Source organism: Danio rerio, chromosome 16 (genome assembly GCF_052040795.2).
Source record: "Danio rerio strain M-AB ecotype USA chromosome 16, GRCz13ab, whole genome shotgun sequence".
NCBI classification, from domain to species: domain Eukaryota; kingdom Metazoa; phylum Chordata; class Actinopteri; order Cypriniformes; family Danionidae; genus Danio; species Danio rerio.
In genome coordinates, this window is record NC_141036.1 from 23306958 (window position 1) to 23332500 (window position 25543).

Consider the following 25543-nt stretch of genomic DNA (forward strand, 5'->3'; position numbering starts at 1 on the left):
TGTAAAAAGGTTTACATATTTCATATGTAGCTGTCAATGTTGTTCAGTATGAGGCAGTGTAAGAGTTTTTATGTCTGTGTTTTAGGCTGATGTTAGTAAGTTTTAGTTAGTTAGTTAGTTAGTTAGTTAGTTAGTTAGTTAGTTAGTTAGTTAGTTAAACTACTGTTATTGAAAAATTCATTTACACTACTTTTTTTTGTGAAAAGACATTGTTACACTACTGTTTTTAAAACAAACTTTATATTGTTAAAATACTGTTTAACATTGTTCACTACTGGTTTTTAACATGAAGTCACTGTTAGACTATTTTTGAAAAAAAGTGTTGCACTTCTGGTGGCACGATGGCGCAGTGGTTAGCACTGTCGACTCATAGCAAGAACGTTGTGTAGTTTGCATGTTCTCCCCTTGTTGGTGTGGGTTTCCTCCGAGTGCTATGATTTACCCTTTAGTCCAAACACATGCGCTATAGATGAATTGTATAAACTAAATTGGCTATAGTCTATGAGTATGTGTAAATGAGTGCGTATGGGTGTTTCCCATTAGTGGATTGCAGCTCGAAAGACATTCGCTGTGTAAAACATACACTGGAATCGTTGGCGTTTCACCTCTGAAATAGAGACTAAGCAGAAGGAAAAAGAATGAATGAATGAAAAAATGTTGCAAGAAAAAATAAATTACATTACTTTTTGGTGAAAAAAACAGTTACACTACGTTGTTTGAAAAAAGACAGTTACACCCTGACTACAAAAATATATATAGGTACACAACTGATTTTGAAACAAACATATGTTGTTTAAATACTGTTTAAAATTCTAAAACATTGTTAGACAACTGTTTCTGAAACACTAAGACATGTTTGAATTATTTTCCATAAAGTGCAAATGCATTTGTCTCGGGTTTTAGGAAATTTTACATAAGTTCTAAAACAAATTTAGTGGTATATGAAGAAATTGAATATAAATAAAGTTTTTGACATGTTTCTGAAACACTAAGGCATGGATTGACTTCTTTCTAGTGTTATATGCGAAACACTTATTTAGTTATTTTGTTTATTTTCATGTCTCATCATGTGTTTCTGTCTGTCACCCAGTCCACTACTATGCTTGCTCACTACAGAAAAAAAAAATATTTGAATGTGTGAAGTTTTAGACAAGTTTCCTAAAATTGTTTGCCCTAATGGGACAAAGTCAGTTATAAATGACGGCAAATTAAAACAAAGATCAGATGTACAAAACAAATTATGGAAAAGGATTTTAGCCTTAAGTACTCTAAAAATAAATAGTAGCGATTTTGTTTTAGATGTGATTTTATAATTAGTCCTTTAGAGGGTTAAATCCGAGAGCTCTCTGACCCTTCATAAATAGCAAGGATTCTGAGACATTCAAAATAAAGGTCTTCACTGGTCTAAAAACATGCTCCTGAACCTGAAGAGACCCATAATTGTGCTGCATGGAAACGTTATTTGAAAAAGAGAATGCTATTTTAAATGTACCTGACTTGACACGGACCTAAACCTGTCTGGGAAAACACAGACTACTGCAGGCACAGGATGTTAACATGACGTCATATTGACGTTGTACCCCAATGTCATGGGTCAAATTGCTAACCAAAAACATAAATAAGTTGCGAAAAAACAAAACAAAGCTTTGTGGCTTAACTACTGAAAGAAGCTAGTTAGCTTTTTGGTTCTTTTTTTGGTTCTTTTTTGGTTCTTTTTTTTTTTCTAGTTTGCCTTTTGGTTCTTTTTAAGATCAGAGGTTTGGTCAGTGCTGAATTGATGAGCAATTCCCAACACTGGCTCATTCTGAAAATGTAGCCCTATGTACGTTTCTGGAGATCACGAATTATGTAACCAGAAGTAAATATGTTTGCATTTTTTGTCTTTAAAATGAACGCTACGGGGCGGTATGATGCTGTTTCTTTTCGCGCTTACCAGCTGACCATTTACCTTTGTGTGGACGGCTTTCCTGCTGTTAACAGTTTGTCCAGTTAGCTCGCCATGCACATCGGCGGACTTGGGATGCAGAAAGGAGTGCTTTTGAAGATACTATTGGTTAGGGCCATGCTATTAATCGAAAATCCGATTTCAATTTTGGCTTTTAACGATTATGAAAAACCATTAATTGAGATAAACGATTATTCCATCACATACCGCCCTCTTTCCAGTTGTACACGTGTTGCTCTGCAAAGTCCGTTCCATTTGAAAATGATTAAAAGCATGTGCTGTAATGTAACTTTTGCAGCACAGCATGCGCATCTACCACTTATATGATGCGACGGCAGCCACAGGACAACGGCGCCAGTGCGCTCACCACACACCAGCTATTGGTGGAGTGGAGAGACAGTGATTGGGAGGCCATGATCGTATGAGCCTATAGAGGGACTTTGGCCAGAACACCGGGGTTACACCCCTGCTCTTTCACGAGAAGTGCCATGGGATTTTTAATGACCACAGAGAGTCAGGACCTCGGTTTAACGTCTCATCCGAAAGACGGCGCACACTGACAGTGTAGTGTCCCCTTCACTTTTACTGGGGCATTAGGACTTGAGTGCCCCCTGCTGGCCTCACTAACACCACTTCCAACAGCAACCTAGTGTTTCCTAGTGGTCTCCCATCCAGGTACTAACCAGGTTCAGCCCTGCTTAGCTTCAGTGAGTAACCGGTCTTGGGCTGCAGGGTGATATGGCTGTGGCACACGCCGCGCTTTGCCTCGGACAGCAGAGCATACACACATCTAACCCCATCTTAATGTGATCGCTTTAAAGGGCCATGACACCCCTCACTTTCGGTTAAAGTCTACTTCAGAATTTTTTCAAAAGATGCATGAATAATGGGCGTGGAGCTCCGCGAGCATCGGGCAGGAGTGGGCGTGGCCAGCAGAGGAGAAGGGGAGCGAATAACTGTTGTTGACAGTTAGCTCACAAAATGAGACACAAACCGTGAGGAGACGCATGAGTTTATAGTTCACAAAGTTAAAATGCTAAGAAATAAACAGTAATTTAATGCCCTGCTACATTTTTTATTCATAATTTCATATACACATAACCACAATTTATATCATTATAAAGATAAGTGTGTTCATGTAAACACTATAAATGAGGACTTCTCCCTCAATCCCCGTGTGTAAATTATAGATCTTGAATGCAGACTCAGTGCAGCAGGTCTCCTGACCTGTCTACTTTAACCATTAGCCCTGCTGGTAATATAGAAGATTTAGGCAAACACAGCAGCACGGCGATGTGTCTGAATGTGAACGAACTCCTGATAAAAGTCAACGTCCGCCATTCTTCAATTGTCGCACTGCTCTCCCGACAAAAATGCTTGCAGCACACACACAGCTTTGCTGTATAATCGGCCCTGACAAGATCGTAGAGAAAAAAACATGCAACAAACTGCGTGGATCATGGAAACAAACACATACGAGCCTTCATGAACGACTACTGCGTGCCGTTGGTCTGTGTCTCACAGCTTGCTTGAAACTGGCAGGTCTGCCTTCGGAAATCACGTGCTCTCATGAATAATTAAACAGCTGGCTTTTCTCATAGGAATCCTAAGGATAAGAAAACTCCCCTATGAATAATAATGAGAAACCGACGCGTCATCATTGCACTTGCAGTACTGTGTTACGTCGCCGATTTTGATCCCGCCCCAAAAATGATTTCAAACCCGGAAGCTGAAATTAGCTGACAAAAGCTCAAAATTATCCAGTTTCCCCCACAATTAAAGCTGACAGGTGCTAACATTGTCTTAACTGATGCTCAACACACACACACACACACATCTGTTAATATAAAAAAAAAAAAGTTCTCCAGGGTGTTCTGAACCTTTAATGGTCAAATACATGCACATTTGTGTCAGAGCGCGGGGTTTAGTGAATATTCATATTAACCCTCATTTGTGTAATAAACAAACAAGTTGAGAATCAAAAGAAACGTGAAAGAGAAACCATATCAGAGCCGCACTATTCCTTAAGTGACAGCGTGCAATATTCCTGCTGTTGCCGACTGTTTTTATTATTAATCAATAATAAAATCAAAAATACAGTGAAGATGCTTAAAGCTCAGTTTAAACATAACAGATTTAATTACTCATTTCTAATAACTGATTTATTTTATCTTTGCTATGATGACAGCACATTATATTTTACTAGACATTTTTCAAGATTCTAGTATTCAGCTTAAAGTGATATTCAAAGGCTTAATTAGATAGAGTAATTAGGCAAGTCATTGTATAACATGGTTTCTTCTGCAGTCAATCAAACATATATATATATATTGCTTAAAGGGGCTAATAATATCGAGCCATTAAAATATTTAAACTTGCTTTCATTCTAGCTGAAATAAAAACAAATAAGCCTTTCTCCAGAAGAAAAAAATATTATTGAAAATACTGTAAAAAAGTCCTCTGTTAAACATCATTTGGGAAATATTTATATATAAAAATAAATTCAAAGGAGGGCGAATAGTTTTGACTTCAACTGATTGTGATTTCAATTATGACCAAAAAATCTTGATTATGATTTTTCCCATAATCGAGCAGGGTTTAGGGAAGGAGGAGGGTGGATCAGTCAGTCATTCAGTCAGTCCACAGTGGCCTCTGGTGAATTTACATGAGAAGAGCAGGCGTGAGTGGCACTCCCAAGAGAAATTTGAGATCTGAAAAAGCATACACAGCATCCTCTGGGGGATTTGCGAAAACAAAAACCACAAAAAAACTGCTCCTGGGACACATTTGGTGCTCTGCGGAAATGTATATAGCGGTACGCTTTCAGAATGAGCCTGGGTTGGCAATTTTAGCTCCAGTCGTAGTTTTGTGTTCACTGTAATTTGGTGTGAGGTTAAAAGCATCTATTAAAGTTCACCTTTCTCCCCAGGTTTATGACAGATGCAGCGCGACGCGAGCATGAATCATTGAAGAAGAAAGTTCAGCCAAAGCTGTCACTCTCACTGATGGGCAGCCTGTCACGCAGCAGTGTGGCCACACCCCCTCGACACAACAGCGGCAACCTCACCCCGCCTGTGACTCCGCCCATTACACCATCATCTTCATTCAGGAGCAGCACCCCGACAGGTACACATGTCAAAAAACATACTCCTTGGATGCTTCCAATGTATATTAAATTACTGTGGCTATTGCAGCTTAGCTTTTTATATATGTAGTGTTTGAAGTTTTAGAATTAGCACTGATTTTACGCTGTTTTGGCTTAGTTTTTGGGTTACACTTTACTTTGTCACAATTCATTGTATTAACTACTGGATTATTGCAGGTTTATTCTTAATATATTAACTATTTATTAGTACTCATTATGTATGATCTTATTCTATATCATTAATCCTACACACTACCTAAATAAGCACTATTAAGCTGATTAGTAGTTTTTTATAATTAGTAATTTTTAACTATTAGTCTAAAGGCTGGCTCACACTGTGCTTTTTTTCTATATTCCTGAACAATTGTAGCATGTCAGACTGCATGAACATGGCTCTGATGTCACACAGTAAGATCTCAGCTGTCATAAAGTCATGACAATGAATGACAATGAAGATGTGCCAAGCACGAAAGAAAACGATCCCGGAGTTTGACGACATCCACGCGTGACACTTTCACTATTCAGCCTTCTGAAATAATTCCTGACAGCAAACATCAACAAAAAATAAGCAATTTTGCACACGGCGTGTCTTAATAAAAAAATCAGGAAGAAAAAAACTGTTTTGATATTTCCCTGCGGTCATTTGAATTGTCGTGTGGATTGAATCATCAATCAGTCAATCATCAGCTTCTATTGGTTCTTGAATTGACGCTGATCGCAGCTGTTGTCACACTGCAGGAAAGTGTCTGAAATCTTCTGACGCTGCCAGAACTTTATCAGAGAAAAAAATCAGATCACAACGGACTCTAAGCGGCTGTCTATGAACATGTCAAACCAACAATCAAAGAGCACAGATTTTAGTCTAGTATTTCAGGAATCTAATAGGATTTCTCAAATTTGTCTCTGATGAACAAATTGTGGCTGAAATTTAACAGTGTGAGCTGGGCTTTAATAAAAGGGCCATGTGACCTAAAGGGCCATGAAACCCCCCTCTTTCGGTTCAAGTCTACCTCAGAATAAAAAAAAAAGAAGCTCAGTGATGGGCGTGGAGCGCTGCGAGCAGAGGGAGGAGTGGACATGGCAGCAGAGCATGGGAGAAAAAGGAGAGCGAGCAACTGTCAGTTGGCTCACAAATTGAGACATATTATGGGAAGAACCATGATTTTATAGTTTACAAAGTTAAAATGCAAAGAAATAAACCATAATTTAATGTCCTGCTACAAATGCTATTTGTATTTATCTATATCATTATAAAGATAATTATGTTTATATAACCACTATAAATGAGAAGGACTTCTCTCCTCCTCAATCACCGGGTCTGAATGCAGACACAGTGGATGGTAGTGCAGCAAGTCTCTTGCCCTATCTATTTCAACCATTAATCCTGCCGGTAATCCAGACACTTTTAAAACATAGCCAAACACAGCAGCACCGATATAGGTTAGGTGTCTGAATGGTTACAAACTCAACTGATAAAAGACAAAGTCAGCCATTCTCTCCCGACAAAAATTATTGCTGCAAACCAACAACTTTGCTGTATTGGCCCTGACAGCATCACGGGGAAAAACATGCAACAAACTAAGTGAATCATAGAAACAAACACATACGACCCTTCATGAACAGCTGTGCGCAGACGCAGTCTCAGCCCGTCATTGGGTCTTATAGCTTGGCTGGTCTGCCTTGTCTTCGAAAAGCACATGCTCTCATGAATAATTAAGAAGCAGAGTCTTCTCAAAGGAAAGGAAAACTCTGCTATGAATAATAATGAGAAACCGAATAGTCATCACTCCACCAGCAGATGTGTGCTACATTACCGATTTTGATCCCGCCCCAAAAATGATTTTAAACCCGGAAGAGGAAATTAGCTGACAAAAGCTTAAAATTATCCAGTTTTCCCCACAATTAAACCTGACAGGTGCTAATGCTGTCTTAAATGATGCTCAACACACACAAATATGTTAGAATCTCAAAAAAGTACTCCAGGGTTTCTTGAACCTTTAAAATTAAGTATTACCATTTTTTGTTAGTTAGTGTTTGGCCGGCTGCGTGCAGGAATTACATTTATTACTAAGCCATACTTACATGCTATTTCAGAGTAAATGGTCAGAGTAGCATGGTAAACAGAATAGGAATTATGTCATTGCTCAAAAATGAACCAATGTTAACATAAAAGCAACTTGAGCTCAATAAAGCAGGTTAGACTGAATAGCGCTATTTGTTGATGTTTTGTTGTTTAACAAAATAAAAATCTACATTATCGATGCTGTCAAAGGTCCCTTATAAAACTGAAAATAGTCACATATATCTTTCACCGAGACATTTCAGTGGCTGAACAACACATCTGTGCACAACACAATTTAACATAACCTTAGCCTGACTAAAATAATTTTAAAACGGAACATTACCCGTCTAACAGTAATACTTCAGCCATGGTGTCGTCCTTCTTCCAGCGTGCAAAAGTAACTCCAATATTGATTTTCAAAAGTTTCAATTGAGCATTTGATTTTACCGCAACTGTGATTGTCTCGTGAACGTGCGGCGCTAATGCAGGCGGGCACGCACGAATGGCGGATCTGCGTTAACAGATGCGCAGAAGTCCGAATATACATTTTCTGACATATATTTGGGCTACTTCGGAATAATGGGAGATGTCGGCCCAACAATATTTAGTTGGATGAACCTTTTTTAGTTTTATGCCTTACCCAGAATATAAAAATACATCAGTCCCTGTACTAATCCGGGGTCGCCACAACGGAATAAATTGCCAACCTAACCAGCATGTTTTTACTCAGCGAATGGCCTTCCAGCTGCAACCCATCTCTGGGAAACAATTCACACACACACTCATTCACACTCATACACTACGGACAATTTAGCCTACCCAATTAACCTGTACTGCATGTCTATGGACTGGGGGGGAAACCGGAGCACCCAGAGGAAACATTAACATGCAAACTCCACACAGAAACGCCCGCTGACCCAGCCAAGGTTTGAACCAGCCTACCAACCCACTGCGCCATTGCCTCAATACATTTAGATAATTTACTTGAATCTTTACTATTGGACTGTGAAGAGACTTTCAACCAGCACAAAAAAAAAATGTTTCTGAAGACAATCACCTACTGCACCTGTAACTCTGGTACAAACCTGCGTGTAATAAAATAGAAACCTAATTTGAACAAATCCTGAATTCATCTTAGAATGATGAATTTTAAGTAGTACCCTCTTTAAACCTGCAGTGCTTGTTTGATGTAATATGGATAATAAAATAATCACATTATTAGTTACAGACTTTTTTTTTCATAGCTGCTGTTTCCCATGGACTTCTCTTGCAACATGTGCACTCTCTCTCTCCCACAATTAGACGTTTTTTTTTTTGTGGGTTTGGAACACAAACTGCTCCAAATTGCTGGCATCTTACTATTACTCTGCATTAACCTTTAGACCTTCTTATGCCTTCCAGATTCTTTCTCATAAAACACAAATGCTTCGCTGGCTGTATACTGTACTCTGATGAGTACTATGAGAAAGAGAACTCGACCAGTATATATTGTAGTGGCTCATGGGAAATGCTGTTCTCTGGTTCTGTTGGTGTAGTTGTTGAATATCTGGGAATGTAACATGATCAGTTATTAAATTGTTACTCTGTGTTTTTTTAGGCAGCGAGTATGACGAGGAGGAGGCTGAATATGAAGAGTCGGACAGTGATGAGTCGTGGACCACCGAAAGTGCCATTAGTTCCGAATACATTCTCAGTTCCATGTGCATGAATGGCGGTGACGAGAAGCCCTTTGCATGTCCTGTGCCTGGATGCAAAAAGAGATACAAGGTAAAAAAAGTTTTTTTTTAAGATATAAAATATGTAGTTCCAGCCCTTGTTTCTTGGTAGAGATGTATTTTAAACTGTTGTAAAATTTTGGGAAACCTTTCTATGTGTATTAAACAACCATTTATAAAAGCTATAAGCCATGTGAAACCTTGGTTTACAGTGAATTTATAACCATTAAAGGCCCCTGTATACTTCTTTATTGTGCTTCGTTTGAGGGCAAAAAGACGTTTGAGAAGGCTAAGCGACAGTATACTGTTTCCAAAAGTTCTGACACTGTACCCCCTAAAAATACAACATTGATCGCGGCTGTGTTTCATAAATATCTGTCAGAATAAAAACAAGAACAAGCGACTTGCACTCAATGGCCACTTTATTAGGTATACCTTACTACTTTCTTTCATGACATAGATTCAACAAGGTACTGGAAGTACTTTATTCCTCAAAGATTTTGGTCCAAATTGACATGATAGCATCACGCAGTTGCTGCAGATTTGACTGCACAAGATGCAAATCTTCAGTTCCACTACATCCCAAAGGTGCTCCATTGGGTTTAGATCTGGTGACTGTGGAGGCCATTTAGGTACAGTGAACTCATTGTCATGTTTAAGAGACCAGTCTGAGATGATTCACACATTATGACATTGCGGGTTATCCTGCTGGAAGTAGCCATCAGAGGATAGGTACACTGTGGTCATAATAGGGTGGACATGGTCAGCAACAATACTCAGGTAGGCTGTGACAGTGACAAAATGCTCAATTGGTACTAATGGGCCCAAAGTGTGCCAAGAAAATATCCAAAACCATTACACCCCCACCACCAGCCTTATACAAGGCAGGATGGATCCATGGTTTCATGTTGTTGACACCTAATTCTGAGCCTACCATCCGAATGTCGCAGCAGAAATCTAGACTCATCAGACCAGGCAACGTTTTTTCTAATTTTTTATTGTCCAGTTTTGGGGAGCCTGTGCAAACTGTAGCCTCAGTTTCCTGTTCTTAGCTGACAGCAGTGGCACCCAGTGTGGTCTTCTGCTGCTGTAGCCCATCCACCCTAAGGTTAGACGTGTTGTGTGTTCAGAGATGCTCTTCTGCAAACCTCGATTGTAACGAGTGGTTATTTAAGTTACTGTTGCCTTTCTGTCAGGTAGAACCAGTCTGGCCATTTTCTTCTGACCTCTGCAATCAACAAGGCATTTGCACCCACAGAACTGCCACTCACTGGATATTTTCTCGTTTTCGGACCATTCTCTGTAAACCCTAGAGATGGTTGTGTGTGAAAATATCCGCAGATCCCAGTTTCTGTAATACACACACCAGCCCACCTGGCACCAACAACCAAGCTCCGCTCAAAGTCACTTAAAACAATTAACTCCATTCTGATGCTCAGTTTGAACTGCAGCAGATCGTCTTGACCATGTCTGCATGCCTAAATGCATTGAGTTGCTGCCATGTGATTGGTGAAATTTGCGTTAACAAGCTGTAGGATAGGTGTACCTAATAAAGTGGTCGGTGAGTGTATATGGTATGTGCGTCCGCTTAACAAAAACAGAAACGATGTTGAGTTTGTTTTATTCAGCAAATGCACAGCACAGATGAGGAAGTCATTTTGTCAATCTTTAGAATGTGTGCTGCATGCTTTTATGATTTTCTAAAAGTTCCGGGGGTTGGGGGGGAATGACATGTCAAAGAAAGTGAAGTTCCAGAACTAAAACTACAGATTGCGTAATTGCCATGGACCAGTTGTAGCTCAAAGGCTTTTTGTAGCTAAAACAAACTCCCCAGAAAGTTTGCTGTTTGCTGGTGACCTGTTACAAAAATGCTAAAACAAAAGAAAAAATTAACTTTGTTGCTACCGGATTGTGCATCAATTACCTCAATACAGTTCTGTGATTTTCTTTGAAGTTGAGCTCTTTTTGGAACTCTGCTATGCAAATTCACTGTAAACCATGGATTCTTCTGTTTGATTGCTTTAATAGTTACTAGTTTTATAATAAAGAATTTGTTCATTTACTCTCGGGCTATCTTAAATTGAAAAGTAGAACATGGAAGAAGAGTTTCCATCTTAACGTAAAACAAATCTTTTTAAAGTTCACAAAAAATACTAGACGCGAATTAGGTGTGTTTCCAAGTTGTTAAAGTGGCTGACTGTAGTTTTGGTAACCTAGTAACCAAGAAGATACAAGAAAGCATAATAAAACCTTTTAAAACCTTTAAACCTTTTATTTTGGCTTTCATTCTAGCCAAAATAAAACAAATAATCCTTTCTCCAGAAGAAAAAATATTAAAAATATATTAAAAATAAGAAAAAATATTATAGGAAATACTGTGAAAATTTACTTTACCATTTGGGAAATATTTATTTTAAAAAATTACAATTATGACCAAAATAATTGTGATTGTGATTCCCATAATCAAGCAGCCCTAATAAAAAGAGCTGATTAGTCAAATGGCTGCGTTTCCATCTCCAATTATTACCATTAGTTCAACCTATTTGTTAGGAACCCCAAATACGTTTTTAAAAGGTTAAATCTGTGTAGTCTGTATGTTTTTTGACTTTTAAAATGCAGAACACCATTGACTTGCATGTTTTAAATTAACAACCATTACATTTTTTATATAAAAATCTTCATTAAGTTTATATACTGAAGTAAAAAATGTACTTAAAGGCATAGTTCACCCAAACAATTCAATTCTGTCATCATTTGCTTAACCTTTACTTGTTCTAAACTGGTTTGGCTTTCTTTATTTTCTTTGAACACAAAAGAAGATATTTTGAGGAAAGCTGAAAACCTGCAATCATTAGCGTCAACAATAGTTGCTTTACCTTCTGTGGAAGTCAATGGTTACAGGTTTTCAGCATTCTTCAAAATATCATATTTTAAGTTGAACAGAATAAAGACAACTCATAAAGGTTGGAACCGCTGGGGAAGAGCATATAGTGTTAAAATGTTAATTTTTTGTTCTCTTTAACATCTTGGATGATCTGAGACCTTTCTTTAATATCACGATAAAATACAGTTACATTGTAAAATATAATTACAGCATTAAATAAGCATTAATCCAGTACACTATTTCAGAAATCATCTTAATCGATCAAGTAACATTTCTATTGTTAATATCTATGCTGAAATTGAAATGCCTTAACTTACTAACAGAATAACGTAGTCTTTTACTAAACAGCATATTTATGGCACATCTGTGTATCCATAACCAAGAGCGATCAGCAGTGGCACAAATCTGATCAAGCAGCAAATGCTGGACTCTCACTGTGAAAGAGTGTATTAACACTAAGAGCTGTAATGGAGCAGGACTGGAAGCTCAGCATGCATTTTAAAAGTCGGTCCACTGCAAGGCCTGTGCGTTTTATGAGATTTTCCACTGCCATCTGGTTCTGGCTGCTGAGATAAATGATGTGCAGCCTGTGAGAGCCGTGTTCGGTAAGAAGCGGAGGAAATGGATGATGACAGCCATCAGGGAGTCTCTGCATGTTCAGATGCACTGTTAGATGTGGCTCTCATTTTGGCTTTATTTGGGTTCAGTCAGTGGCTGGTCTCCACCTCTGTCAAACAGCTGACACTTTTCTTCACAATTTCACACAACACTGGATGGTTTATAGTTCTGGAGAGATTTAAGTACAATTTTACTTGCAGATCTTTTTGTTTATACATATACAGGGCTCTGCGTTAATGAGTACAGCCCTCACAAATCTCGCTTCTAAATTAATATTGTCTATAGGATGATATATATATATATATATATATATATATATATATATATATATATATATATATATATATATATATATATATTATTTTATATATTTACCTTAATATTTTACTAGATGTTTTTCAAGACACTTCTTTACAGCTTAAAGTGACATTTTAAATTAATATTGTCTATAGGATGATATAAAATTATATATATATATATATATATATATATATATATATATATATATATATATATATATATATATATATATAATATTTTATATATAATATATATATATATATATATATATATATATATATATATATATATATATATATATATATATATATAATATTTTATATATAATATTTTATATATTTACCTTAATATTTTACTAGATGTTTTTCAAGACACTTCTTTACAGCTTAAAGTGACATTTGAAAGCTTGACTAAGTTAATTAGGTTAACTAGGCAGGTTTGGGTAATTAGGCAAGTTATTGTCTAATGATGGTCTGGTCTGTAGACTATCGAAACAATATACATAGCTTATTACAGCTTATTAATATTTACTTGTAACTTAATAGTTAGTATTTTTTTACTCAAACAATGACTTTTCCTGCTTGTTGAAACAATTATGTTGTGTTTTTTTTTTGGACAACTTAAAAGTTTTATGTTCAATCCACTTAAATTTGTAAAAACAATTGTTAACTTAAAGGGATGAGTATTTGTAAGACTTGTTGTTTACTCAAACAATGACTTTTCCTGCTTGTTGAAACAATTATGTTGTGTTTTTTTTTTGGACAACTTAAAAGTTTTATGTTCAATCCACTTAAATTTGTAAAAACAATTGTTAACTTAAAGGGATGAGTATTTGTAAGACTTGTTGTGTTTATAAGATGCTACACATTGTGTGCTCATGCTTCACTTGTAAAAAAAAACATTTTTTTCCACATAATTTTTTCATATATCTTAATTTAATCATATACAACTGTCATTCAGTGAAGCGTTTAGCGGTATCTGTGCCTGAATCCGACAGAAAATGACACAGAGGACACAGCTGAACCTTACGCCTGCTCTCTAAAATAACTTCTGACAAGTGTCTTTTCACATATTCGGAATAAGCATGTGTAAGTAATATGAAACGCTCACATCCTTCGCGAGTTTGTTATTTGACATCTAGAATGCACAGAAAGCTGCCACAAGGAGAGACACTGCCGCGTTGCTGAAGATTGTGGGTGTTTACAGCTACAGATTTGTACAGTGATAAAATGTGAGTTTGTTGATAAATTGTTAGCGGTGCCAAACAGTATTTCCTGCTGTTTACATCCTTGTTTACGTCCTCACTACAACATACCTTTAATGCTAGAAATTGTGCATGTAATAGTTCAATTTTAACAAATAAAAATACTTACAGGTTGTGGCTCACAATCCACAGCTTCTTCTATTATGATTGGTGAAGTATTAGCCAAATCCAGCACTAAACCGAATAAGATTCTGGAAGTTCTACTTTGTCAAATGCTAGCTATATAGTTTTTTATAATTCTTTGGAGAATAATTCAAATTTAACTGTAAGCACTTCTCTAGTTTGTGTTGTGTCTTTTGGAGGCCTGAATACAGAAACAGAACAAGCTCCGTGGAAAAGCAGCGTTTGGATACCATTTTAGCTTTCTCTGCTATATTACAGCACCTCTGCCCACACCCCTTTGCAGGGCAAAGTGTATGTGCATGGTGTATGCACGTAACCTGAAGGGGTTTATAATCTCACTGGCCCAAATTTTTTTTTTTGTTTGTTTGTTTGTTTGTTTTGTAGTCACCAAACTTTGTTCATTCTTTATGATGGTTATGACCTTCAAGCGTTTTAAATGTAAAATTATTTAAACATTACACAAAACATTAGTTTTTCCCCTTTACACAATATATACCATGTATAAAACCATTATAAATATACCTTGTATAATATAAATAAACAGCTCTAATACGAATTTCAGCAAACAGACACCCATAGGACCCGTGCACACCGAGACGTTTTTTGCTCCCGTTTTCCGTCTGTTTAATGCCTCATGACTGTATAAAGGGCGTCAATGTGATTGTGCACACCAACGCGCAAAACGGCAGGCGCAAAAGCATAATTACAAAAAAAAAAACGTCTCATGCTTGTTTTTTTTTTTTTTTGACGCACCGCGTTAAAACCTCCACCAACCAGATCGGCAATTTTGTTTACGTTCACGGAGCTGCGGAAGTTACAGTAAACAGCACTTGGAGGTGCTCAAGTGCAAAACTGTCAATGCGAGCGTGAATTGAAGAAGATGCTCAGAGGCGATATGAACGTGAAGCTGCTTATTGCTTTGTGAACAATAATCATTTCTTCATCGCTAGAGTTGTAGCTGCTACTTGTGCCATCCATGCTTGTTCGTGTCACGAGTAACTTTACTAACAAGCGCGTGAACTTCCTCTCTTTCACTTCTTGTGTTACAAGCGGCTGTTGGAAGCTTAAAGTTGTGTAGCGCCATCTAACATCAAGGAGTGTTGCATACTCTTCTGCTTGACGCCAGTAAAAATCGATTGGGTTTGAATGCGGAAAAACATCTCGTACAAACTCTAACTATAAACACAAACAAAAAGAGTCCCGGTGTGTAGGAGCCTTAAATGTGTTTATTCCTTTACTAAGATGTCCATGCCATGGAATTGTTTATATTCACCATTTTATTTAGGGAAACTGCTGAGGTAAATAAGTTAAATCACTGAACTTTAATAATAAATCTTAATAAAATGCTGTGCTTCCCATATCCAGTCGCAATGACTTCTGGGACTTCTAGAGCGAGATTGGTGCTCAAGTCTGCATCGGTGCATCCTCGATATCTAAAACACATCTAGGAAGTTTCACGCGTCCTCTGTTCTTGCGGTCTTGAGTATTGAAAATGAACTTTGGCAGCGGATGATGACGTTACACAAGAACACGAGAATGCAAGACCGCTGAAGAACGCATATTGAGAAACAGCAAGGGCTGCGTCCGAAACCGCCTACTACTCAGTAGGTACTGCATTTGAATTTAAACATACTACTCGGCCGTTTGAAAAGTACATTCTATCAAGTGTGCCGCAAGCCTGCGTTTGAGTGAAGGTCTCGGCCGTTAGATCGCCCCCTGGGGGCTGGCTGCAGTACAAGTCATAAAGCCCGCCTCCTCCGTGTTAATGAAGGAGACTTGAGCCCAAATAAAAAAATTTATTACACTTGCAATAAAATGTCCCGAAAGATTGTTCTGGTCGATTAAGGCACTGGTTATTGTGCTGAAATAGGTGCAGATCCTCATTTTTGTAAACAGTTTGTTTTTAGCAGTAATTTAATGCTGGGCGTGTCATCGTGATTGACAGCGGTGATTGACAGTTTCTCAAAGCGCGGCGTCTGAGCTTCGGCAGAAGACTGAAGTGTTATTACTCGATTTCTGTGATATTTTACTATGACAAAATGAGTTCAGCAGTAAACTACAGTTTCTGACATACATGATCTGGTGGAACACTGTTTATTCGCTAAGGTCAGAGCTTTTTTTGGGCTTAATTAGTTTGCTAATACACACCTAGCCACCCAGATAGCAAAATACACTGGGGCCAGTTCTTGCCTGCCGGAGACTTACCCCTCAGACTGACTACCTCTGCTGGACCTACTCCGGATGCCTGGACTCACTGCCCGATTCCAGCCTGAGTCAATTGAGCCAGATGCGGCGGCCGAGCGAGCAGGCGCTGCCGCATGCGAGCCGGAATCAGCCCGCGACGCGCGAGTAGGTTATGCTCTGCTGCCCGGAGCTGGCGCGATTGAATCTTCATTATATAAAACCCTCACATTTGTTAACGTTATTACAACCATTTTTGTTGATATAACAACAAACGCATGCTACTATGTGAACGCAAAGTGTATCACTGAGTTTAACCTTTGAATAAAGATGCAAACAGCATACATAGCAATTATTTAAATAAAGGACAAAATAAATAACAATAAACCTGTATCGATTGCACAAGTATTAAATAATAATACAATTGAATACATTTTGTAGTGCACAAGAATTAAGAAATACGAAAATGACAATAAAACTGCACAATAAAATAAACCCATTTAAGTACGGGGAAAATACAGAAGATCGTTAGCAGTAATTCTCTTTGTGTCTAAATAATAATCTCCACGTTGATCTCCTGTAAGGTTATTTGAACTTGCTTTATAGGACGTCTCTGCATTTTAAGTTTTGGCATGTTATTAAGTAATCTACTGAATGTGCTGTTATAAATCATTATAAGGTTCTTGAAATCGAATCTTATATAACCTAATAGAGCTGTAAATGTTAGATATTATTTATTTACATCATTTACTGTTGGCGTTTTATTTGAACACTCCAGCTAACATTAAAATGAATGTAAATTCCTCGTTGCCAGATATAATGAAGGCATCGAATAAACCAAATGAAAACGGAGGCAAATAAATTAAATAAATAAACAATTTAAGCGAAAATGAATAAACAATATACTAGTGATGTTGCAGCAGATACATTGTATTAATAGTGCAAAGTTTTTTTGCACAAATTGACAAATTGCAGAGTTGGGATATGTAAATATCCGGTTGATATTTAGTAATCTTGCTGTATTTATCTTCTAAACGCACGATTGTTCCCGCATGGTAAATCGTTATGGTGTGTAGGCTATATTTTGGGTTCTGTTGATGGCTAATTAAAAATAAAAACCTTTCTAAAAATGTATGTGTTGTTTATATGTTATTGTTCATATTTTACAAGTGTTATTTCTACCCCTATGAAGATAACAAATACCAACAACAAATATAAGAGAATATATTATTTGTGCTCATATTCAGGCTAGAGTGTATAAAAGATCGTTTATTTCTGCAGTCCACCATGTATTGCTTTTATTAAAGTTTAACAGCTTACATCACACAGTTTTTAAACCGTATATTATTGTGTTTTTTTTTAATGTAAGTGCTTCTATTTACATCAGTGAGCGTTTGTTATAGTGCAGACACCGGCAGTCGAGTGAGAAGTTCGGGGGGCGTGGTTGATTTTACATAAAGCGTTTGGTTGGAAGCTCGACTCCGCTCATTATCGCGGCTCCTCCTCTGGCTCCATCAGACAGTCCTTCTGCGCATGTCAAGGCTCCAATTTCAGCAGTCTTTTGCGACAGTTTGTGCCCGTCAAGCAGGCGTTTTGCCCTCAAGGCGTTCAATGGGAAAAGGGGCTGTCGCGTCGTCCATATTTTTTACAGTCATTGCATTCTATACATTATAAATGTGAAAAGTATGAATGGAATTCTGACGTACTACATCCGCCATTTTGTCATGGTCACGTGACCTTCCTGCGTCAGTTGAGTCGCTTCTCTTCCATTCATGAATTCTCTCACAGGGCATCATGGGATGCGCACTTCAGAATCTCGCCAGTAGTAAGTCATCCTGGTACTTCTTGCATACTGATTTTCGAATTCTATGATTTTCAAAATACTACTCAGCTCGCAAACTGATTTTAGCGTACTCTATAGTATGGAAGTATGCTGTTTCGGACGCAGCAAAGGTCTCCCTTCCATTGAACTTTGAGCATCTTACGTTCAGAGATGTTGTTTATGTTCACACAGCTACATTACACATCAACTAAAGCTTAAAATATGAGATCGTAGTGGAAAACCCCTTTAATTGATTTGTGTTGGGACAATATTAAGTAACTGTTTAATACACTTAAATTTGTAAAAACCATTAAGTTAACGATGAATTTGTGTAGTGACAACATGAAGGAATTGTGTGGAACTCAGCATTTTGACAGTGTTGTAACCTGAAAAATTCAACCAGACTCAGACTAGTGAAAATTCAAATGAATCCACTGAAAGCTAAAAGAGCCTTCAATGGTCATCTTTTCACTTTAACATCCTACAACATTACTTCAAAGGGTTTGTTCTTCGAACTGTCAATTTTAAACAGCAGATCCATGGTGTATTGAGCAGTCTTTAATCAGACTCCATTTATGGCATTTTATCTATTTTTATTAATTAAATTTTCATTATAAGTAAAACACAATTGTAAATAACACATGAAAAGAAAATTCTCTCTTGTCAGTTATTGCCTAAATTGAACATTTGGCCTATGCTTGTTTTGATTAATTTAAAAAATAAATAATAATAATAATAATAATAATAATGGTTGTTTCTCTTTTGCAGAATGTGAATGGTATTAAATACCATGCCAAGAACGGTCACCGCACTCAGATCCGTGTTCGCAAGCCCTTCAAGTGCCGGTGTGGTAAAAGCTACAAAAGCTCTCAGGGGCTCAGACACCACACCATCAACTTCCACCCGCCGGTCTCTGCAGAGATCATCCGCAAGTTGCAGCAGTAGAGAGTGCCAACACACACACACACACACACACACACACACACATACATACGTGCATATGTACAGTACAAACCCAACACCTCCACATCTGCACCAGCAGCTCTGGCTGTCCATCAACTGACCTGATTGGTTCTCCTTTTTTTTGGAGGACATCCAAAACGCAACCTTTGTGTGGAGGACGCCTTTCTCTCTACTCTTTGGCGAGTAAAACTCTTTCACCTTCCCCTCTATTTCACTCCTCACGAGGAGGAAATGTTAATCTTTTTATTCTCCTCTTCCTCAAGGAAGACTCCATGAATCCTCATATCATTCCGTACCTCCTTGAGGAGGATTGGACCATCCTTAAAACACTACACTCCCAATTGCATGCTTTAATTACATTATATATATTTTTGGTTATTTTCTTTGCTTATTTGTATGTTATTAGAGTTCAAGGTTTTGTATTTTTGCACATTTGCATTTATTCAGTTTTGTTTCCTCGTCTTATTTTTTATGCAAGTTTCTTTTTGTAAAAGATGGTGCATTTTTGGAAAAGGAGAGACTCATGAGTAGATAACCAGCCCTCACACTGAATGCTTTAGTTCAGTGTTTCTAAACCACGTTCCAGGAGGACCTCCAGCTCAGCACATTTTCCATGTCTCCTTTACCAAACACACCTGATTCAGATCATCAGCTCATTAGAAGAGACTGAAAGGTCTGTAATGGGTGTGACAGACAAAGGAGACATCCAAAACATGCAGTGCTGGTGGTCCGCCAGGAATGTGGTTGAGAAACAGTGCTTTAGTTCACTCCAGAATTAAAATAGTCATAATTTTAACATCACTTAAAGACATTTTTAATTAATCTGAGTGGTCTCTGTTCATCCATTGGAAGTCAGTTCAAAAATGTATGTCAAGGTCTAACGTTAAAATCAATACGAGTGGTTTAATCCAAATTTTCTATAGAAACACAATTGCTTTTCACATTGCTTGCTTATTAGTGTTTATATGTCAATAAAATTGTTTTATAAAGCGATTGTGTCTCTTCAGTAGACTTGGATTACACTTTTTAACTCATATGGATTTATTTCTGACCTCTTCATTGACGATTCAGAGTTTTGTGTTGAAAGACTTTCAATAAATGAACAGATTTAAGAAAAGAATGTGGTTATGTTGTTGCTTTTGAAGATTTAGAATGATGAAGATGTGTAAATTATGACAGAATTCTCAATTTGGGGTGATCTAATATTTTAAAGGGATAGTTCACCCAAAACTAAAACTCTGTCATGATATTTATCCTCCATTTGTCCAAAGGATTCTTTTTTCTGAACAACACTGAAGATAAAACATGGGTAACCAAGCCATTGTTAATCCCTATTAAATAGTATATTTTTTCTATAGAGGTCAATGTGTTTTCAACATTCTTCTAAATGTCCTCTTTCATGTTCTGCAGAAAAAAAGAAGCTTAGACAACTTTAGAACCGAAGTTCTTTGGACTCTAACTTTAGAGGGTGAGCAAATGGAGTATAAATGTTCATTTTGGTTGAATTGTCCCTTTAAGGCATGGGTGTCAAACTCAGTACCTGGAGGGCCGCAGCTCTGCATAGATTATTATTATTCTAGTCTAGTTTTGGCCAGTTATTAGATGTCTATTAGATTTTCACTAACAACCTTGTCAAAAAAACAAACAAACAAACAAACAGCCATTTAGCCTTGTTTTAGCAAAGACGACTATGTTTGGTTGTCTATTAGACATCTGTCTTCAAAAAGCCTGAAATACCTAATTAATTTGATCAGGTGTGTTTAATTAGAGTTGAAACTCAACTACAAACCAAGTTTAGCTATAACAAGGCTAAACTTAAGGTGTCAGTGAAAATCTAATAGACATCTAAGAATAGCCCAAACTAGACTAGTCATCAATTGGACAGAGTAGACAGACTATATATGTGTAGTCATTCATTTCTGTTATTTTGATGACTAGTCTAGTTTTGGCCTATTCTTGGATGTCTATTTGATTATCACGACTATATTGAGACGTCTATTAGACATCTTTTAACAGCAGAGACTGCTTGCTGGGTTACCTGTAGGTTTCAAAAAGCCCAAAGGACATAATTAATTTGATCAGGTGTGTTTAATTAGTTACTAACTAACTAAACTAAACTAAAACCCCAATTTAGCTAAAACAAGGCTAAACTAACTAAACTAAAACCCAAATTTAGCTAAAACAAGGCTAAACTAACTAAACTAAAACCCAAATTTAGCTAAAACAAGGCTAAACTTTGGCTGTCAGTGAAAATCTAATAGACATCTAAGAATAGCCCAAAACTAGACTAGTCAAATAGACAGATTAGACAGACTTTATATCTGTAGTCATTCATTTCTGTTTATCCGACATCTATCAGACATCTATCAGATGTTCACTGAGAGCCCAAATTTAGCCTTGTTTAAGAGACATCTTTTAGGCACAAAAAATGTTGCTGGGTTACTTGTTTCAAAAAGGTTATCGGTTTCAAAAAGCCTGAAAGACCTAAATAATTCAATTAGGTGTGTTTAAATAGACTTGAAACTAAACCGTGCAGAGCTGCGCTTCTCAAGAAAACTGAGTTTGACACCTGTGCTTTAACTGTGTGTGAAACTGAAAGAAAAGGGCAGCCTAAAAAGTCTGAATGTTTTGTAATATACCAATATCTAGCCCTATATAAGCAACATTTACAGATAGTGTACATAACTATATTCTATATGCTTTCAGAAATTAAAATTCTATACTTTATTCTTATGTTGTATTTTCATCAGAACTTCAGAGACTGATATCGATTGATTACGGTTGTGCAGTTTGTTTTTTCTGTAGAGCTTTTGCCCCTTTCTGTTCATCTCAGAAGAGTTGACTTACAGCACCAAATGACTCTCAGGTGAAAAATAAAAACACAAAACCAATCGCCAGCATTTCAGAAGCAGAACTAGAACCCTGCCCAGTTTAATAGTATTTTGAGAATAGGCTGTTACACGTTTGCCAGACTTGCTGTGGCCGGAGTGTTCCAGAACTCCACAGCGATCTTCAGGCAAACAATCTAAAGCACTTTGTAGTGACCAGTTGCCAACCTGTTAGGGTATTTTGTATTGCCAACAAGCCTGATGTTGCGGAATATCATCTGCCAGCATTAGCTGCAAAACTCAAAGGACTAATAAGGCATTTTGGAGGTGTCCGTTTCTGTGTTTATTTTACTTTAAGTTTGTTTTTTCAGCTAAGGGAATTCATTTTTTCGCTATACCTCCAGTGTGCTTGTTAGTTGTGAGATTATTGAAACTGGTTGCCTTGATTTGTGGTTCACCACAGCATTCCAGTACAGTATATGTGTAGCCAAGTGATTCAGATTGTGTGTTTGCCTCGATTCTGGCTCATCTCTGGTGTGACTCTTCTACTTCTAGCTTGTCTTTGGGAAGACGTGCAGTTCAAGTGTAATACCTTGAGTCAGAAAGGTACTCCTTTTATTTGTTTTTAGACTCGCGTGAAGTAGAAACGAGTCACTTCAACAGAGTTGAAGGCCAGATCGGGGACTGCCGTTATGACATCACTGCATGGATGTTAATGTTGTTGGAAGTGCAGTGTGGGTTTAGATGCAGCGTTGTTACAGTATTACACTGCCAGTACAGAGGGAAGTATTTGATATATTGTGTACTTAATGTATTGTTTCGATGTGCGTGCTTTAAATTATATTTTCGTAAGTTTCTGGATGACAATGTTCCTACATGTTATGAAGTGAAGACACCAGGGACTGGTTTCGGAACTGGTGACATTTTCTGCAACAAAATGTAAATGGAGAAAAAAAAGCTGCTTTGTAAATGTAAACCTGGTTACATTTTAAATATTAAAATGGCCTCTGATATGTTTTAAGAATCTTTGTTGTTTGTTTTTTGATTTCCTAACAGTAATTTTTGAAGGGAATGTGTTAAATAATACAAATATATTTTATCTAAACATTTTTACTAAAAATGGGCTTTGCGGTGGTGCAGTGGGTAGCGCTGATGCCTCACGGCAAGAAGATTGCTGGGCTGGGTCAGTTGGCATTTCTGTGTGGAGTTTGCATGTCCTCCGTGTTCACATGGGTTTCCTCCAGGTGCTCCAGTTTCCCCCACAGTCTAAAGACATTTGCTATTGGTGAATTGGGTAAGCTAAATTGGCCATAGTGTATGTGTGTTAATGAGTACATATGGGTGTTTCACAGTGTTGGGTTGCAGTTGGAAGGGCATCCGCTGTGTAAAACATATGCTGGATAAGTTGTATTGCGGCCCCTGTTTAATAAAGGGACTAAGACGAAAAGAAAATGAAGGAATGAATAAAGGAGAAACCCATGACAATATTCATCTAATAATAATCGTTTGTAAACCAAAAAAAAGTTATATATATATATATATATATATAATTGAACATTTTTACTTAAATTTAAACTTTTTTTGAGGGGGGGAGTGAATGTGTGGGGAAATATGGAGAATATGACATAAGTATTTAAAATAATAATCTGATTTTAATAATAATAATAAAATATATACTTTTAACTTAACATTTTTACTAAAAATTATCATCTTGGGTTCAATGTGTGGGGGAGGGTAATGGCATATCCATAATGTTTTACTATTATTTAAAGGGGAACCTCACTAAAACATTCATCAAGTATTAATAGTTTATAAACCAAAAATGTCAGAAAATGTGTGTGTGTGTGTGTGTGTGTGTGTATGTATATATATATATATATATATATATATATATATATATATATATATATATATATATATATATATGAATCTAAATCTATGATAATGGTGAAAATGAAAATGAAAATGGTGGCTTAGTGATAAGCACTGTCGCCTCACAGCAAAAAACAGTCACTGGTTCACGTCACAGCTGGGTCAGTTGGCATTTCTGTGTAGAGTTTGCATGTTCTCCCCGTGTTTGTGTGGGTTTCCTCCTGGTGCTCGGATTTCCCCCACAAAGTCCACACAGAAATGCCAACTGACCCAGCCGGGGCTCGAACCAGCGACCTGCTTGCTGTGAGGCGACAGTGCTACCCACTGAGACACCATGCAGGCCTATTAATAATTTATAAACCCAAAAATGTGAGGCATTTAAAAAAAAATAAGAATTATTTAATGGCATTAAAATATGCAGTTATTAATTATAATTGTTTATTTAAAATGTTTGCCACTGTCCTTCAATCCACAAGTTTTGAAATAGTCAACAACAAATAGAATGAAATCTCCCTTTAAGATTTTCCCAGTAATATTAATATTAATAATATAGTTTTAATTGTATCAATAATAATGTGTTTGTTAGCATTACTTTCGAATAATCTTCACAATGAATTTACCATGACATTTTTAAGTCAAAGTAAATTGTAAATATTATTATAACACGACCAGGATGCATAAATATTGCTTCAGTGAAATCTTTATTGGTTTAGATCTTGTATATAAGACACACTCACACAGTAGGAGACCAAATGTATTTAACTAAAAGTAATGGAGCAACCAAAAAAACAAACAAAAACAAGAGGTTTATGATTTCAGTGCACAGGAAACATGAGCATGCAACTCAATTAAAATAAGTGATTTAAATAGAGAAAGAATAAAATACACTAACTCAAAAAAAACTTGATTATTCATCTTTAAACGCTTATTCTAAAATAATTTCATAATATAGAATAACCCTCATACATGCCCTGACAGAAACCGCTGTTCTCTGCCTGCACACAGTATAGTAGGCCAAACCTGACTTCAACTTATATATGACAAACTATTTGTATTTGTAAATTATTCGTAACCACTTGCCTTGCTAATTTTGATAAGAGCGGCGTTAAAGTGAGCTACATTACACTCCCATTGACAGAAGTAACCCCAACTAATAAGAACCATAAATAAAGACCTTAAAACGCACCTAGTTTCCATCATTCGGTCATTTGGAGTTGATTACCTGTATCCAAACTTCACCTTGATCGTGTTAAATGAAGAATCAGTTGTCTATAGATGAATGCTCGAAGCTAAACATGCTGTTAACTGCAACACAAATAAGAAGAGCGCGAAGTGGACTTTCGTTTTCTGACTTAGAAGTTGAGCACGTTACTGTCGAAGTGGGTGAGGACGTGCTTCTCGAAGAGCTGCTGGTCACAGTCCAGAGGGAACTGTTCGCTGCACATGGGACAGATCTTCCAATGGCTCTCCACGTGCTCCTCGAACTTGGACTGGTCGTAGTGAGGAGGGAAGATCACTTCACACAGGGGACAACGCTTCTGCTCGCCACTGCCAAAAAAACAGAGACACAGAATAAAATTGAGGCCTGTACATGGAAGCCGGATTAGCCAGTTAAGTTTCAGTTTATGCTGGGCTCACAGTGTGCAATAATTATGGCCACAATTTGGTGATTTGAGACCAACAGAAAATGTTATGTTTTGTATAAATGACAATTTTATGACAAAATTACAGAATAAAGCTGCAAGCAGCAATTATTGGGGTCCAGCAGCCCAGCGGCCACATCATAAACAAGCACGGCAACAAGCTACAGAGCTACTGGAA

At 37.2% G+C, this 25543-nt stretch overlaps 2 protein-coding genes across 47 annotated transcripts in view; one reads left to right on the forward strand and one right to left on the reverse strand.

Annotated features, from left to right (window-relative positions):
- Positions 1-22874, forward strand: part of jazf1b (JAZF zinc finger 1b) — a 67536-nt gene extending 44662 nt beyond the window's left edge. Inside the window, exons 3-8 of one of the 11 annotated variants that reach the window (XR_015510421.1) lie at positions 4875-5071; positions 8750-8919; positions 18828-20331; positions 20433-20601; positions 20961-21155; positions 21199-22874. Coding sequence is in view for 2 of the 11 variants with exons in the window: in NM_001034992.2 (NP_001030164.1) it covers positions 4875-5071; positions 8750-8919; positions 18828-19004 (544 nt within the window). In the remaining 9 variants the exon portion in view is untranslated. 11 annotated transcript variants of the gene reach the window in all.
- tax1bp1b (Tax1 (human T-cell leukemia virus type I) binding protein 1b) overlaps positions 1-25543 on the reverse strand; it is a 350945-nt gene that overhangs the window by 266555 nt on the left and 58847 nt on the right. For 34 of the 36 annotated variants that reach the window (NM_001430974.1, NM_212664.2, XM_087285231.1 and 31 more), the window contains 1 exon segment: positions 24405-25270. The exons of the other annotated variants lie outside the window; for them this stretch is intronic. In NM_001430974.1, the coding sequence (NP_001417903.1) occupies positions 25075-25270 (196 nt within the window). In that variant the 3' untranslated portion in view covers positions 24405-25074. 36 annotated transcript variants of the gene reach the window in all.